At 40.6% G+C, this 13844-nt stretch overlaps 1 protein-coding gene across 2 annotated transcripts in view; it reads left to right on the top strand.

Annotated features, from left to right (window-relative positions):
• The window catches only part of GRIA3 (glutamate ionotropic receptor AMPA type subunit 3), a 154812-nt gene that overhangs the window by 115332 nt on the left and 25636 nt on the right, over positions 1–13844 (top strand). For both annotated transcript variants that reach the window (XM_085319683.1, XM_085319682.1), the window contains exon 12: positions 1344–1542. In XM_085319683.1, coding sequence (XP_085175809.1) covers positions 1344–1542 — 199 coding nt within the window. The remainder of the gene's footprint in view (positions 1–1343; positions 1543–13844) is intronic.

The raw sequence follows: 13844 nt of genomic DNA, 5'->3' as shown, positions 1-13844 counted from the left end.
TTTTTATGGCTCAGGCAGTCTGAGGGTCTGGCCACGACTAGCCAGTTTACCAGCTAACCCCCCTTGTGTGAGTGGGGAGGGGGCATGTCACGAGACTTTTGCTTTTTTCCTGTCTCCATCTGTTGGTAGGACAACTTGTACCCACTGTCTGGGGATGGCACTGGGGGACTTGAAGGAAACAGATAAACAGGTAAGAGATTCTCTTGTTTTCTATTTCTTCCCTTCACACAAATCGATGACTACAACATCCAGGTCCAATGGATTTAATGTATTTGAGACTTGATTCTTCTTCCACTGATGTCAGTAAAGACTAACGGGAAAACAGATCAAGTATCTGTCTCAGCTACTGAAGTGATTCCTGGTCAACGTGCTTTCTGCTAAGTGTAGGTTACTCACCTGGCTGTATGGAGTGGTGCTGGCATCTTTCAGGCCCAAACAGGTATTTTGAGCCTGATGCTCAATTGCTTTAAAGCAGCAAAGAGCTCTTATCAACACARGATCTAGACCACTGGACAACTAGTCATATTGTGACCGTATGTCTAGACACTGACTTTTTTCATCCTTTTGTATTTTTATAAGTAAGTAGAAAAAATAGAATATGATTATTTTTTTTCTGCTTCTTTCTACATTGCTTTGGTGATGTGAATTATAAAGCATAAATATGCTTGATTTGGAACTGTGGATTTTAGACATGCAAATTTTAATTAACATAAAATAAACCAGCCTCCCTCCACATCCATGTGTGGCTTCAATCTCTAATTCCTGGTAGGTCAGGAAGAGAAAAAGGCACTTGATAATTTTTGTTTTACTTGTTTGAATGTTTGCTCAAATTCCTTTTTGCAGTTTACCACGTTTTACATTTTAAGAAGTGATGCAGCAAAAGATGCATTCATTTCTTCCAAGCTGGGCAATCTCTGCAGAGACAGCAGTGCTGGTGTGCTGCAACAGGCAAAACTAATCAAGGGAAAAGGCTGACTTAATACAGAAGACAAAAGTCTTCTGGCAAAACAGTTCTCCAGGAAAGGCTGTGTCATGAGGTTTCAGCAGAGCTTGTTCCTCCCCAAAAGTCACAGCCACCAGACAAGCCKCAGGATGAATTTGGCTCAGAAGAACTATTTCTTAACTGATTGTCCTTGTTTTCACTCAAAGATTGAAGATAAAGTTTAACTAGGCAAGACGAGGTACCCTCAGAGCTTGCTGTCCTGGGGCAGGCTGTTAGGAGCTAGTTTGTGATCAGCCTAGTCAGAGATACTTGAAGAATCTGGACAAAAAGGTTCTGCACGTGAAAAAAAAAAATCAAGGAATGTCTTCAAAGCAATTTGATGATGTGTGTTTTTCCATAGATCTCTCTCAGGGCGAATTGTCGGAGGAGTCTGGTGGTTCTTCACTCTCATCATAATCTCTTCCTACACTGCTAATCTTGCTGCCTTCCTTACTGTGGAAAGGATGGTTTCTCCCATAGAAAGCGCAGAGGATCTGGCTAAACAAACTGAAATAGCCTATGGCACTTTGGATTCAGGCTCAACCAAAGAGTTCTTTAGAGTAAGTCTCATGATTTAAAGCAGTTATATTAAATCTCCCTTAAAGCTTTTCTAAACTGTAAATGCCTCATACATGGGGGCCATGGTTTTCAGTCATTCACTTCCACTTAACTGAAATAGCTGTTCTGATGAAGACAGCGTTGTGCAATCAGGACAGGCCTGAGTGCAAATTTTAATATGAAAAGGCATTTTAACAAATCAGTGGTTTTACTGAAACCTGAAATATCTCAGGATGATAGGTATTGCAGGATGGAGTTTTCTAACACCAGTTTCTGGGTCTCAGTGTGTTGGGCAATAATGCAGTTGCTAGCACAACATTTAGCCAAGAAAACTCTTGGAGAAGTGTCTATCTTGACCTGCTTGATCTGTTTGCCCAGCTGGCAGCCATTAGTGTCAGCCAGTGTTGGTGTTTGCTTGCCAGGATTAGAAGGAGGATGAGAAGCACATGTTGCTATTTTACATTGATTACTGCAGTTGCTGTTGCTGTGTCTCCATTGCTCAGGAGGGGTCTGGCTGTGCCTGCATCAGGAGATAGTAGGTAAAACCTTTGCATCCCAGAAGACCAGTGTGTGTCTTACCTTGGTTGCTGAAATGCTGAGAGGAGTAGGGGGGAGGGTTGTATAAACTTGTTTTAAGACCTTCCTTTCTTTCTCCATTTGACAAGCCACAGGCAGAACCACAAAGAGCTTGGTCAGTCATTAAAACCTCTAAGACCTCAGGCCAATTTTCTGTATCTAAAAATTGTGACCTGAACAGCTCTTATTTCTGGCCTTTCCAAGTATTAACTGAAATGCTGGGCCCTTTCAGGAAGTTCCTGTTTCTCACAGCACTGCCAATCAAATGCTATTCAAACTGACATTTTTGTATATAGAAAAGTGGTCAGTGCTGCAGGACTGAGTATTGCCTGTCATGCATGCTGGGCAGGTGCAAGTGCAAGGGGATAAAAAGAGAACAAAAAAACTTTTCTGTTGTAGGCTTATTGAATACTGAAGGCTCCTTGAATGTGCTTAAAATGTTGAACGTTTTAGAGTACGTGCTAAAACGACAGTAGTGAGCAAAGATCTGGAAAAGCTTTCTAAGATGTAAGATGAATAACATCACACATATATAAAACAAACATAAAGCTAGAAGTGATTACAAAGGTGTTTTACAAAGTTTTTATACTCTGCCTTACTTTCATATAATGTCTTTATATAAAAATATAGTTTGGCATTTTTTTCAATGGTTCTTAATTAATCATGATAGCTGCTATGTTACAGTGGCCTCTATCTCTATATTAAAAACCCACTGTAAGATAAACACTGACCTTGCTAAGGGTGACATCAGTGTGTAAAATTTTGTGTTCTGCTTAATTACCAGCCTGAGGCAGTGTTATCTGTACAGCAAAAATCAGTTGACTGGACCTGTCAGAAAAGGTAGCACAACTTTATTAGAAATTTTGTTGCTGTTTACAGTCACTAGAGTGTTCTTAGGGGGAAAAGAAATCTTCTTTTGAGTATCTCATTATCATTAATACAGAAAAAGATTGTATGGGGGTGTTTCTTCATTTCCTTAATAGTTTGACATAACATGGAGATCCTTTCTCACTGAGAGATCAAAGGAACAAGTGTTTCTTGTGAAAGCATACAAAGTCTAGTAAATGTATGCGTACTTTGTTGTGCCATTAATAGCCTTGGGATGAGCTGTGACTCTCTCCTGGAGCAAGCAGGGCTCTAGAGGAGGATGRTCTGTCAGGAGCTGCCAGCTCCATCAGGCAGGAAGAAGAATCAGATGGGAAAGGAGGAGAGCAGATCCCTGGGAACAGGGGGAGCACGGCTCACTCCACTCTGCGTTATCAGAGAGGGCCAAAGTAGGCAAGAGAGTGGGCCTCAAGTGGGGCTCGTCTGTCCTTGGCTTTCTCCAGGAATGCAACGTAACTTCAGTTGTGTTCATGTCCATTAATGGATTTGAACAGACTATTGCTGCCATGAAACTGTTGCAATTAGTCTTCTTCAGTTGATTTGAGAGTGGCAAAAGTTTGCTTTAGATTATATGCATATGTTCGCATAAATACTTCATTGTATAGTCTTTATTAGCTACCTAATAAGATGATAATGATGGCTGAAACTAGAAATAACTGTTAGAGGACTTTTTTTTTTCTTTTTTCTTCACTGCCTGCTGCACACCCTGTGCTTGCTCTGTGGTTCAGATTTTGCTATGGTGGTACTGGTCTCGCTATTAGCTCTTTTCTCGCTACTGCTAGAGCATCAGGAGGAGTGACAGTGGTCTCAGCCATAAATTCTCCTGGCTATGATGTAATGTTTATTCCCTTTGTGAAAGGAAAATCCTCTACCTGCCATTCCCAACCAGCAGTTAACCCGTGATAAGCAGCAGCTGGCTGAGTGGGTCAGGATCTTATATCCTGCAGAAACCACACTCAGTGAGAGAGGACATTTACAGCTGTGGGGGTGGCTATGTGAGCAGGCTTGTACTGCTTGCCCACACGTGTGTACTCACACGCTATGCCCATCCATATGTGCCCACACACTCAGGTTGTGGCATGTGCGAGATAGCTTTTCCCCTCACCAGCAAGAATTCAGCTRCTTGGCTACGAGCACAGAGGCAGTGATAACCATAACTTGGTTTTGTAGCTTGTGYCTTGAATCCTGCACAAGAGGTGCAGGATGGAAAGACATCTAAGATACCATAAAGATGCTTGTATGGGTATATTTCTTTGTGGAGATACAAAGCTAAAATGTTTCTCAAACAGAGATATTGATCAGGTATTGATCTYAATGGCTGCTGTTGGCTAGTGAAAGGTGCTGGACTGACAATAGCAAGGAAAAATAGCTTCTTGATGCATCACTGAAAGGCTCCACGTAAATGAGTTTCAAATACCCGCTGTTCTTGTCTACTCTTTTTTTAGAGAAAGAGCTCTTTAGAGCCCTCTGTCTGTGGCTTCTTTCTGCCAGCTCCATTTCCAATTAGTATCACTTTTGAAGATTTCTTTTACAGTGTGGATACCTATCTACCAAGAGCTGGACAGATACCAGCAACTCATTTCRCATGAACAGATGGTAATGACTTCCAGCCACTTCAGACCTGAGCAGATTCCAGCAAGTGACCTATTTTATAGCGTTGGCTGTTTCCCTAAACATCACAATGTCTCCCAGATAGACACTAGCCCAGCTATGTAGATTAAAGCCAAATACAACACTGCTGTTTCAAGTATGCATGATGAATGCTGCCAGTGCAACATTACTCTCAGTTCCAACAATAAAGCATATTTTTTTAGCGTTCTCACAGCAGGCACTATTCACTCTCCTCACTCATTGGTGACTCTGCATCAGGGCATTTGTAACCCTAGAATATCTAAGAACCAARTGAGTCTTTGTATATTTTTGTGATTGTTGCTTGTTTTTAACCAGAAACATTTTACACTTGTAATAATTAGCTTATAAAGGCATCTAAATGGCAATCAATAGATTTTATCAATTTCCTTTTGGCTTTCAAAGGCCATTCATCCCTACTGAAAAGGAAAAATCCTCTCCTTAGATATTTATTAACAAAAAGTCTCAGATTACAAAATGACTCTTTTTCTTTTTCTTGAAGACGAGCAAAGGCCTATAGCTAGAACAGTTAGCCAACATACTACTTTTAAGGGTTTATGTGTTAGAATTACCATCTTCTCATACATTCAATTAAACTTATACCATATCTGAGCAGCTCATCAAATCAATATAGTACCATTTAGTCCAAATTCTGCACTGACCCTCTGTCTAAGAGGTTCTGAAACCTCTTTTAATAGATTTCAGATCCCAATATGCATATATTTAAAAGGTATGACCTTTACAACCAATTAGTAATTCTTACGTAAATTTGGCTGTTTTGAAACTTCAGTAAAAGCAGAAGTATATATTTCTAGACATTTAGAAACATAAATTGCTCTTGAATTTCTGGTGGTTTCTTTTAATTGATAGCAGATAACTGCATTAAGAGGCTTATGATTGGATTCTGTGAAATCCATTGTGTGGTACGTGATTATCGACAAACACACTGACCAGCTAGTGCACTCTACTGAAAATTGGAAATTTCAGGTGTCCTTTAAATTGATTTAATGCAACAMTGCTTTATAGGATTAAATATTGAGGTAGGTGACATTTAGCAAGATCTTGCATTAGCTCTTTCTCGTTTTTTGTGAAATTGCAGACAACTCATCACACAGTTTCCAATATAATTACCTAAAGCTTGGAGGAAGAAAGATGCCTAAGACTGATATTGTATCATAGACCTTTTTGCTTTTCTTATAATGGCTTCAGTCCAGCCAACAATGTCCCTGAAAAACTCTGTTATTCAACAGCTCTTCAGTGCCTAAGATAAAATGCTGGACCTGCTCTAAAGTCAGTTCCTGATTTTTTTTTTTTTTTTTATTTTTTTTCTTTTTTCTTCTAGAGATGGTATTAATTGTCAGGGTTTTTAGGAGTTTCAGCAGAAAGGCCAAAGATCCTCTGGATATGGCAGTTCTTGCTTGTCATCCTCACCTGGTGCTGATGTTCACTGATATTAGGTAGAAAGTTTGACACTGACATTACTCCTGCTGACTCCTGCTGAAGAGACTTCAAGCTCAAAACTGGAGAAGTCAAACAAGGTCTTCAAGTATCATTTGGGAATTTTGGATATTATTTCTAGGAAGCCTCTGCAACATCATAGCAATTCACAGCTAAGCCTGAAGTCTGCATTACATCAGGACACATGATAGTGATAGTTAACTGGAGGTCATTGTACCTCATGTGTGAAGGCTTTCCTTCYCATTACATTTGGATAATCTACCCAGATGCTTCAGTAATATTTTTCTCTTAATTAGTATTCTGCTAGAAAGTGATWCTATTATCTTATTCCTTTGTGGGTGCATTCAGCATTTGACACTCTTCYATAGTTTTCTCAAAAAGTGTTTCTTTCCAAATCAGGCTCAGATGTGAGGCCTTCCTGGTCTACACATTTACGCAAAAATACGATAGAAAAATGTAAGTTTTAAGGACATAGGAAACCGTGTTCAGGGTGGTCACTAAGATGATCCCCTTCCCCTCACTATGGCACCTAAAGCTTTGCCTCCTTTTCAGTTGGTGCTTTATGCTGGGCTATATATGGTGGGACTGCGGCAAGGGACAGGGCACTGGTGGCCCTGCCAGATCCAGAGAGCAACATGCCAGCTGTGCCCTTGGCCCCCCTGCAGCCGGAGTATGGAGAGGGCTTCCTGCTGCGGTGGCCCCAGGGGACTCAGCCTGGAGGGACGTCCACGGCAGGTTACGTCAGTCCTTTGGGGATGGCTCCTGGAAATGCCAGAAGTTGGGCAGCTGGAGCCCAGCCCCATGGGGAGAGGGGGAAATAGCGGCTGAAATATGTTTTGAGGCACTAGTGTGTTACACACAGGGCATGTYGTAAAGAGCTCAGTGCTTTCCTCTGATGAGGTTGTGTGAAGACAGGAGGAAGAGGAAATAAACTCTACCAGAAAGCAGTTTAGTTAAGCAAAAGCCTTGAATTATGAACCAATAACTGCCATGCAATTTTTATGCATTTTATGCAAYCAAGCAGCATTGAGATCATTAGAGCCTGTTTAAAACACTAAGGTGAACTCCGTGCCTGCAGCCCAAAGGGCTTCATTTGTACTGCAGCTCTGTAATTTCTAATTTCAAAATATATTTTGCTTGTGAAGATGAAGGACTTGTTTCCAGAACAGCATTCATACAAAAAATGTCTCGCTTTTTGTCTTTGGATGAAACTGTGATTAGTAGTTTTAAGCCTTCTGTGTTCTTAGCATAAAGCAAAGCAACGCAGTGATCACCATAAATGCCTGACAGCGGTATTGAAAGGCGATTGTACATACAGACTTTAAAGAACAGAACATCACAGAAAAGCGATAGCTTCAAAATGGGGGCTACGCAGATGTTTCATAAGCAATGTGGCAGCAAGTAATCAGAAAAAGTACTGTGTTGTAACTATATTTTAACACAGAAAATAAGAAAAATACATTCACCTATATATTGCCCTTCCCTATTTTACATAGTTAGATATATGTAGAAACATTAAAAGATGAATGTGTACGTGTGCAGAGAGATCACAACTTCTCCACTGCATGAATGATACCCAGGCAGGGTTTTTCTTTTAATGTATTGTAATATCTCCCTTCTGTTGCATGGCTAACAGGCGGTTTTAAAGAGAGTGGAAAATCAGATGTGACATAATTACAAAAGAAATGGTTTTCAATGAAGTAATATAATGTCCTTAAGCCTATGTATTAGAAAGKAAAATGTATCTTTGTGGGAACTAAAATTAGCAGTTCCTCTGTCATCCACTCACTGGGAAGGATATGTTTATAGGCMACCTGGGGATAAGGTGACTGAACTATTTTATTAGTGTCAGCAGACAAGCCAGGATTCAAAGCAGCTCTCAATCAACACTTTTTAACAAATATTTGAATAAATCACTCCTTTATCTTAATTATAAAAAGTATATATTTTATATTAAATATCATTTGTAAATATTTACTCTATGCATGATGTATATAATTTATAAATGCTCATCTAAAATAAATATAATAGCATAAATGCAATCTATATTATATAGATATATGTATTATATATATCATTATAGTTAATGTAATGTATTAAGTATTATAAAATATTAAATAATGATTGCATATAATATGTATTAAATAAGCACACTCAGCTTGTATTATCGGCTCTATTTCTGTTTACCATTTAGGCTTTCCAGGACACACACACCTGGATACAGATTTGGGAACGGTCTAGGTAGGAGTAGGGTTGCTAGTTGCATTATGCAGGTGATCTGTTTCACGGGGTCAGGTGAGGTGTGTGGAGACCAAGGCTATGGTGAAGTAGAGAGCACTGGCTGATAGCGGGTTAAATTGGTAACTGCGCCTGTGCCACAGAAGCGAAGGAGAGGGCGCCTCGGGCAGAAATCGCTGGCTGTTTGAATGCTCTACTTTTTGGAGAGCAGCTCTGTGATAATGCTAATGACATTGCTCAAGACAGTGAGGACCCTGGGTTTTCAAGTCTCTCCTGCTTTATGTAATGCTGCTGCGTCACATTAATACGTGCTTGTTAGGGATTCATTTAAAATACACGGGTGCTGATAAGTCACTCACATTGCTGCTACTGTTACTTTTGCAAAATTAGACAATATATGAAGGTTTAGAAGCTCTAATGATGTGGATATGAAACACCCTCTCTTGCAGTCTACTGGGATTTCTCTGTCATTGCCTGTATATTGACCTGTTTAGGCTGGAGCTGGAAACTCATTAGGCTGGCAGCGTTAGGGTACTGTGCTGGAAACGCTCTTCTGCCTTCGCTTATTCAGGGCCAAACTCGGAGCAGGCAAGCACGCACCAAGTGCTGCCGCAGTCGGGGAGCATGAAAGAACTTGCAAAGACAGCTTGTCTCTTGGCAAAGCGTTTCATTTTAATTTTCTGATGGATATTGCAACGTGGAGGAGCGGACGGCAGCAAAAAAAGTGAGGAGAGGAATATAGACGTAGCGTGGAGTTCAGTATTGTGCCAGGAAAGGATGTTTTAAAAATCTTCCCTTACATACTGCTACTCTGACTGTTACTGACATGTTGGGGAAGTCTAGTTACAGCCAGAGCAACTATTTGCTTGTCTGTTTGTATGAATTGAGTTCACCTGAGAAAAGAGGCSTGTTAAAGCAGTTACAGCACATTATCCGCCTGCTGCCAAAATGCACATTTTCAAAATGCCTGTGACCTATAGGAAAATATACTCAAAACTTTTTTTTTATTATTTTTACAAGATAAGGTCTCTCTTATAATTCAGGCACTACATATTTCAGGTGTAGAAAAACTGTGGTATGGCTGATGCCTGGAGGATTTCTTGCAAGCTTTTTCCCGAGCTGCCCGTGTGCATGGTGCTGCTGCTTGAGCCTCCTCTCCCAGCTCCCTCCAGTGCCTCCCGTTCGACTCCCGCCCAGGCCCTGCTTGGGCACACAAATACCCTGGGGGTCAGAGCTCTCCCATCAGGGCAACTGCACGGACACACAGTAACCGTCTGCACAGCTCCTTGCAAGGGTTATCCCAATCTTGACCTGAGGGATCCTAGAAGGGAGCTGGCAGCCCTGTGTTTTGTGGGCCTGATACTTCACTTCTGTGTGCCTGGTTTTCCTCAACTGGGAGAGAGAGATACTGCTTCTAAAGCAAAAGTTATAACTTCATGAACTGTAACATCAAACCAACATGACAGTGTCTGCGATCACAAACTTGACTGTGAAATATTAATGTTCCCCAGACCGCCTTTTCCTTTGCATTTATGAGTATGTTATGAAGTATTTCTGTGTTCCTGTGAATGTATGGACTAGTTCAAATACACATGCTTAAGCTGGGCTTATCTGCAGTATCCCACAAATTCACAAACTGTGCCTATGGTTTGGTAGATCTGAGGACTAGCCTTAAAGTGCCCTGTGTATATTCATGCCATCTGACCTGTTTTCATCTGCTGAGAATGTAGTAAAAACAAGAGGTTCATGTAGTGATGGGATTGATTTTTCTGTCACTATAGGTAAGCAAATTGCTGGCATCACAGGTTATCTGTGGTTAAAAGCTGTGACATTGATCCATTAGGCTTTGCCCTGTGACCTTCAGTAAATGACATCTCTGCTTTCCTGCCCTCAGCTGGGAGAGGGGAGTATTAGCACCCACTGACTTTTGGTGAGACCTATTTTTTCCTCATTACTAAAACAGCTTGGAAATCACAGGCAGAGGCACCTGATTAATAGCAGTGATCGTGGTTTTAACATCAATGTAGTGCTGTGATGCCTGGCTCCGCATGTGGCAGAGCTGTGTGCGGCAGCGGGGGGCTCTGCTCGTGCCCCTCACCCTTCCCAGATGCAGCAGTGGGAGACTTAAACCCTCGCCCAAAGACCTGGGAAAGCAAAAATGAAAGGATCTCAAAGTGATCCCAAGGCCAGGAGACAGGGATGGACCAAGGCAGGCTTGTGGCATTTTTTCACTCCTGTCTAGTAATTTGCTCCCTGGTGGTTCATAAACTGGTGGATTCATTAGCAGCTGCACAAGAGCTAATTGCACACATGGAGGAAAAGCAATGAATGATGATAATGAAGTTAAGGTTCACATTTAACGACCTAAGTTCGTGTCAGTGAGGCGTGCATCTATATAATGGCAGCATGTATTATTCAGATTAAATACCTGCACTGTTCTTAGTATGGACCTTTGTTTTGTATCAGCAACATCTGTGCAATTCAGAACTATAAATTCCCCTTGTTAAAGAGCTATAAAGTGGTCCTCGGGCTGCTACAGTAGGAGAGTGTGTTAACTCTGCTACTCTAAGTGCTTTGGGGTTGCCTCATTCACACTTACTGCGCTTGCACATTGCATTTACTGCATTTCAGTGCATACAAAGTATACTGGAGATTAGCCTGGGACCAAGTGGAAGTAACTGGTTTTCTTCTAGGTCTTCTGCCTTGCCAGTGAATTATTTCCATTTCTTACAGGGATATAACCAGTCGTGAGCATTTCCCTGTTCTGCCTCATAGCCCAGCTCTAGATTACTGTGGGAATCTATTCTCTTTCTTTCCGCTCTCTTTATTTGTTTGCTTGTCGCTCTCCTAGTTTTGAAGATTAGAGTAAAAAAATTTAGGAGTGTAACCTAAACTTTCGAATATAAAAAGTAAACAAGGAGAATATAAAATGTATTTTTAAAGTAACATTGCTTTGGGTGAATTCGGCTCATGATTGGAGTATTGGCAATAATCAGCTCTATGGAACATTTTCAGCTTTGCTATTGGGAAACAGTTTTCTGGTACCTGTCATAAGAAACCAAGGACCATTTTGATCATGTTAATGAGATATTCAGATGGGATGCAGGAGGCAGTTTTGAAGAGGACCTGCAGAGAAGAGAGCAGAGAGGACAAAATATTCTAAAATGGGCAGTGGGTGTCATTGTAACATTTTAAGTTTAGAGGAAAAATATGATTTCCTTCAAATACAATAGTTTGGCCGTTACTCAGTATTGGAGGGAACTGCCACAATGTCACCTTAACACAAGTCAGAGACACATGTCTACATTGGGGAAAGGTAATTCCGTCAATGGAAGAGGCTTTGGTCATCACAAAGGTATTTTAGGGTTTAACCAGCACTGACAAAGTGCCCAAGATGTGCTGGGTTTCACAACCTATCTGTAGGCAGTTTTAAATGTGCAAATGTGAAACCAAGGCATCTGTCCCGTTCAGTTGAAGCCAGGTTTGCTGATGCTGGATTCAGCTCTTCTGTTCTTGAATAGATTGAAGAAATAACTGCAATTGACAGGTAAATCTGCCTRTTTTCTGATGTATGTAACACTTAAATCCAGTCTGGATCAAACTTTACATTTTGATGTTATGGTACACTGCATAGCAGGGTTTCTTTTTTTGTTTTGTTTTGGTTTTTGTTTGAGGTTTTTATTCCATTTAAATCCTGGAGCCAAACACAYAAACAAGGAGAATTAGAATGAAAAAGGAGGTTAAAAGTTGAGGACTGATGAACTGGCACTTTATTTTAAAATAAAATCACTGCTACCCAAGAGAAATACATATTTAGATACTGATCTAAATGAAATAAATCCTCATCATGCCTGGTAGGAAATTAGAGCTGCTGTATCTGTTAGTACTGAAAAGTGTTGTCCACACCCCAGGGAAAATGCACCCTTATGGCTGAGGTGACAGAAATGTGTGTTGTTCATACTTATGCATAAACATTTCCAAATAAAGAAGGAAAAACAGCATTATTGACTAAGCTGAGGTCAGGTCTATTTATATCTACAGTAAGCCTGTGATAATGAAAAGAGGCTTTAATGTGTCCCAAGGCCTAGATGAAACACTGAAAATGTTGCTTTTAAGAAAAAATGATAATAATATCCCCTTGAAATCCCAAGAAAATGTGTGTGACGGACTTCTTGAGAGCAATATCAAAGAAATGAAATGGGAGTTACAGAGGGAGTTATTGCAGTTATGGGCTTTGAATTGGTTTAAATCTTTGCTTTTAAGCTTTTTTTCTAAATATCTCTTAAAAGTAACACTTTAATGAGAGGGGAAAATGTTTTACTGMTACTGAAATTTAGCGGCAGAGCAGATTTGTCAGTGCTGGTGGCTACCTTATTTTAGAGCATAAATCCTGTTTTTTTTTCCTGTCTGCACCTGCTGTCTGACCCCTCCTGCAGGTGTAAGACTTGTCTGGGGGTGACACAACAGATCTGGCAGAAACTGTGACTTACAATATGACTTACTTACTTGCAGAGGAGAAAAAAGATGAAAACCTTCTTTTGATACAGAATTTGTAGGTTAATAGMTAGAAAGAAATGTTAGGTTTTTGACAGTCTTCTGGAGCTTCCAGTTTTCAAGGCAGATGGAAAATTAGAAAAAGTGTTTAATAAAAATACCATCTTTCATTTCATCTAGTTATGTATTTGATCAGCTTTGGTCAACTGCACATTTCATTTAGTTGAGCATGTATGACAAAAAGCTCCCAAGCTAAACCTCTGAGCTTTAGAGTAGGGGTTTTTGCTTTTTGCACGTCCTTTGATGGTATCACCTCTTTCTCTAACAAGGGTTATGTCAAATAATTATTTTGGCCTCATTAGCAAATCAGGACTGACTGTGAAGAGTGGCGCTAAGGGGGTGCGAGGACAAGGAGCAGCACAGCCCTGGGCACCTGCCGTGGATGCAGGCAGAGCCCTTGGCCGTCTGGCTGCCAGAAAATTAGCCCGTTCTCAGCCAGGATTTCCCACCCAAACCCTCTCCCTCCCTAAATCAATCAGTATCAGGCACTTTTATTTTTTGTTTTTTTTCCTTAATCTTTTCCAGTCATTACATGTCCGTTACTATATATACAATACTATGTGCCTTGCTAGCGAGCATTTTGGCCTACGTCAACAGAGCGGATCAGACCAGACTGCTATACTCATGCAGTTGATTTGATAATACCAAGATCTTATGAAAACCATACCTGATGGAAGATGTGAGCAATGACCCTATAGGAATGTACTGATTTTTATTAGCCATACAGAAGAGTTAAATGAAGGGAGCAAGCTGTAAAGCTGAAGGCTATTTGTTAACATTTAAAAGAGGTCTGTGGTCTTGCATATAAAGCATGTGGAAATTTGTGTTTTGAAGCATGATGATAGTCACCTTTTCCTCTTGGAATAGGGAAAATGCTTTGTTTGGACCATTTACCGCTCTTGAGTGTGCTGTTGGCRCTCATCAGGTAACTATTATTATTAACAATGCCCAGATGTATTGGCAA

The sequence above is a fragment of the Rhea americana genome, unplaced genomic scaffold (assembly GCF_003343005.1).
Source record: "Rhea americana isolate MKP2758 unplaced genomic scaffold, rheAme1 scaffold_6, whole genome shotgun sequence".
Classification (NCBI taxonomy): Eukaryota; Metazoa; Chordata; class Aves; order Rheiformes; family Rheidae; genus Rhea; species Rhea americana.
The sequence above is the reverse complement of the archived record's forward strand: the minus strand, read 5'-3'. Positions and strand labels throughout refer to the sequence as shown.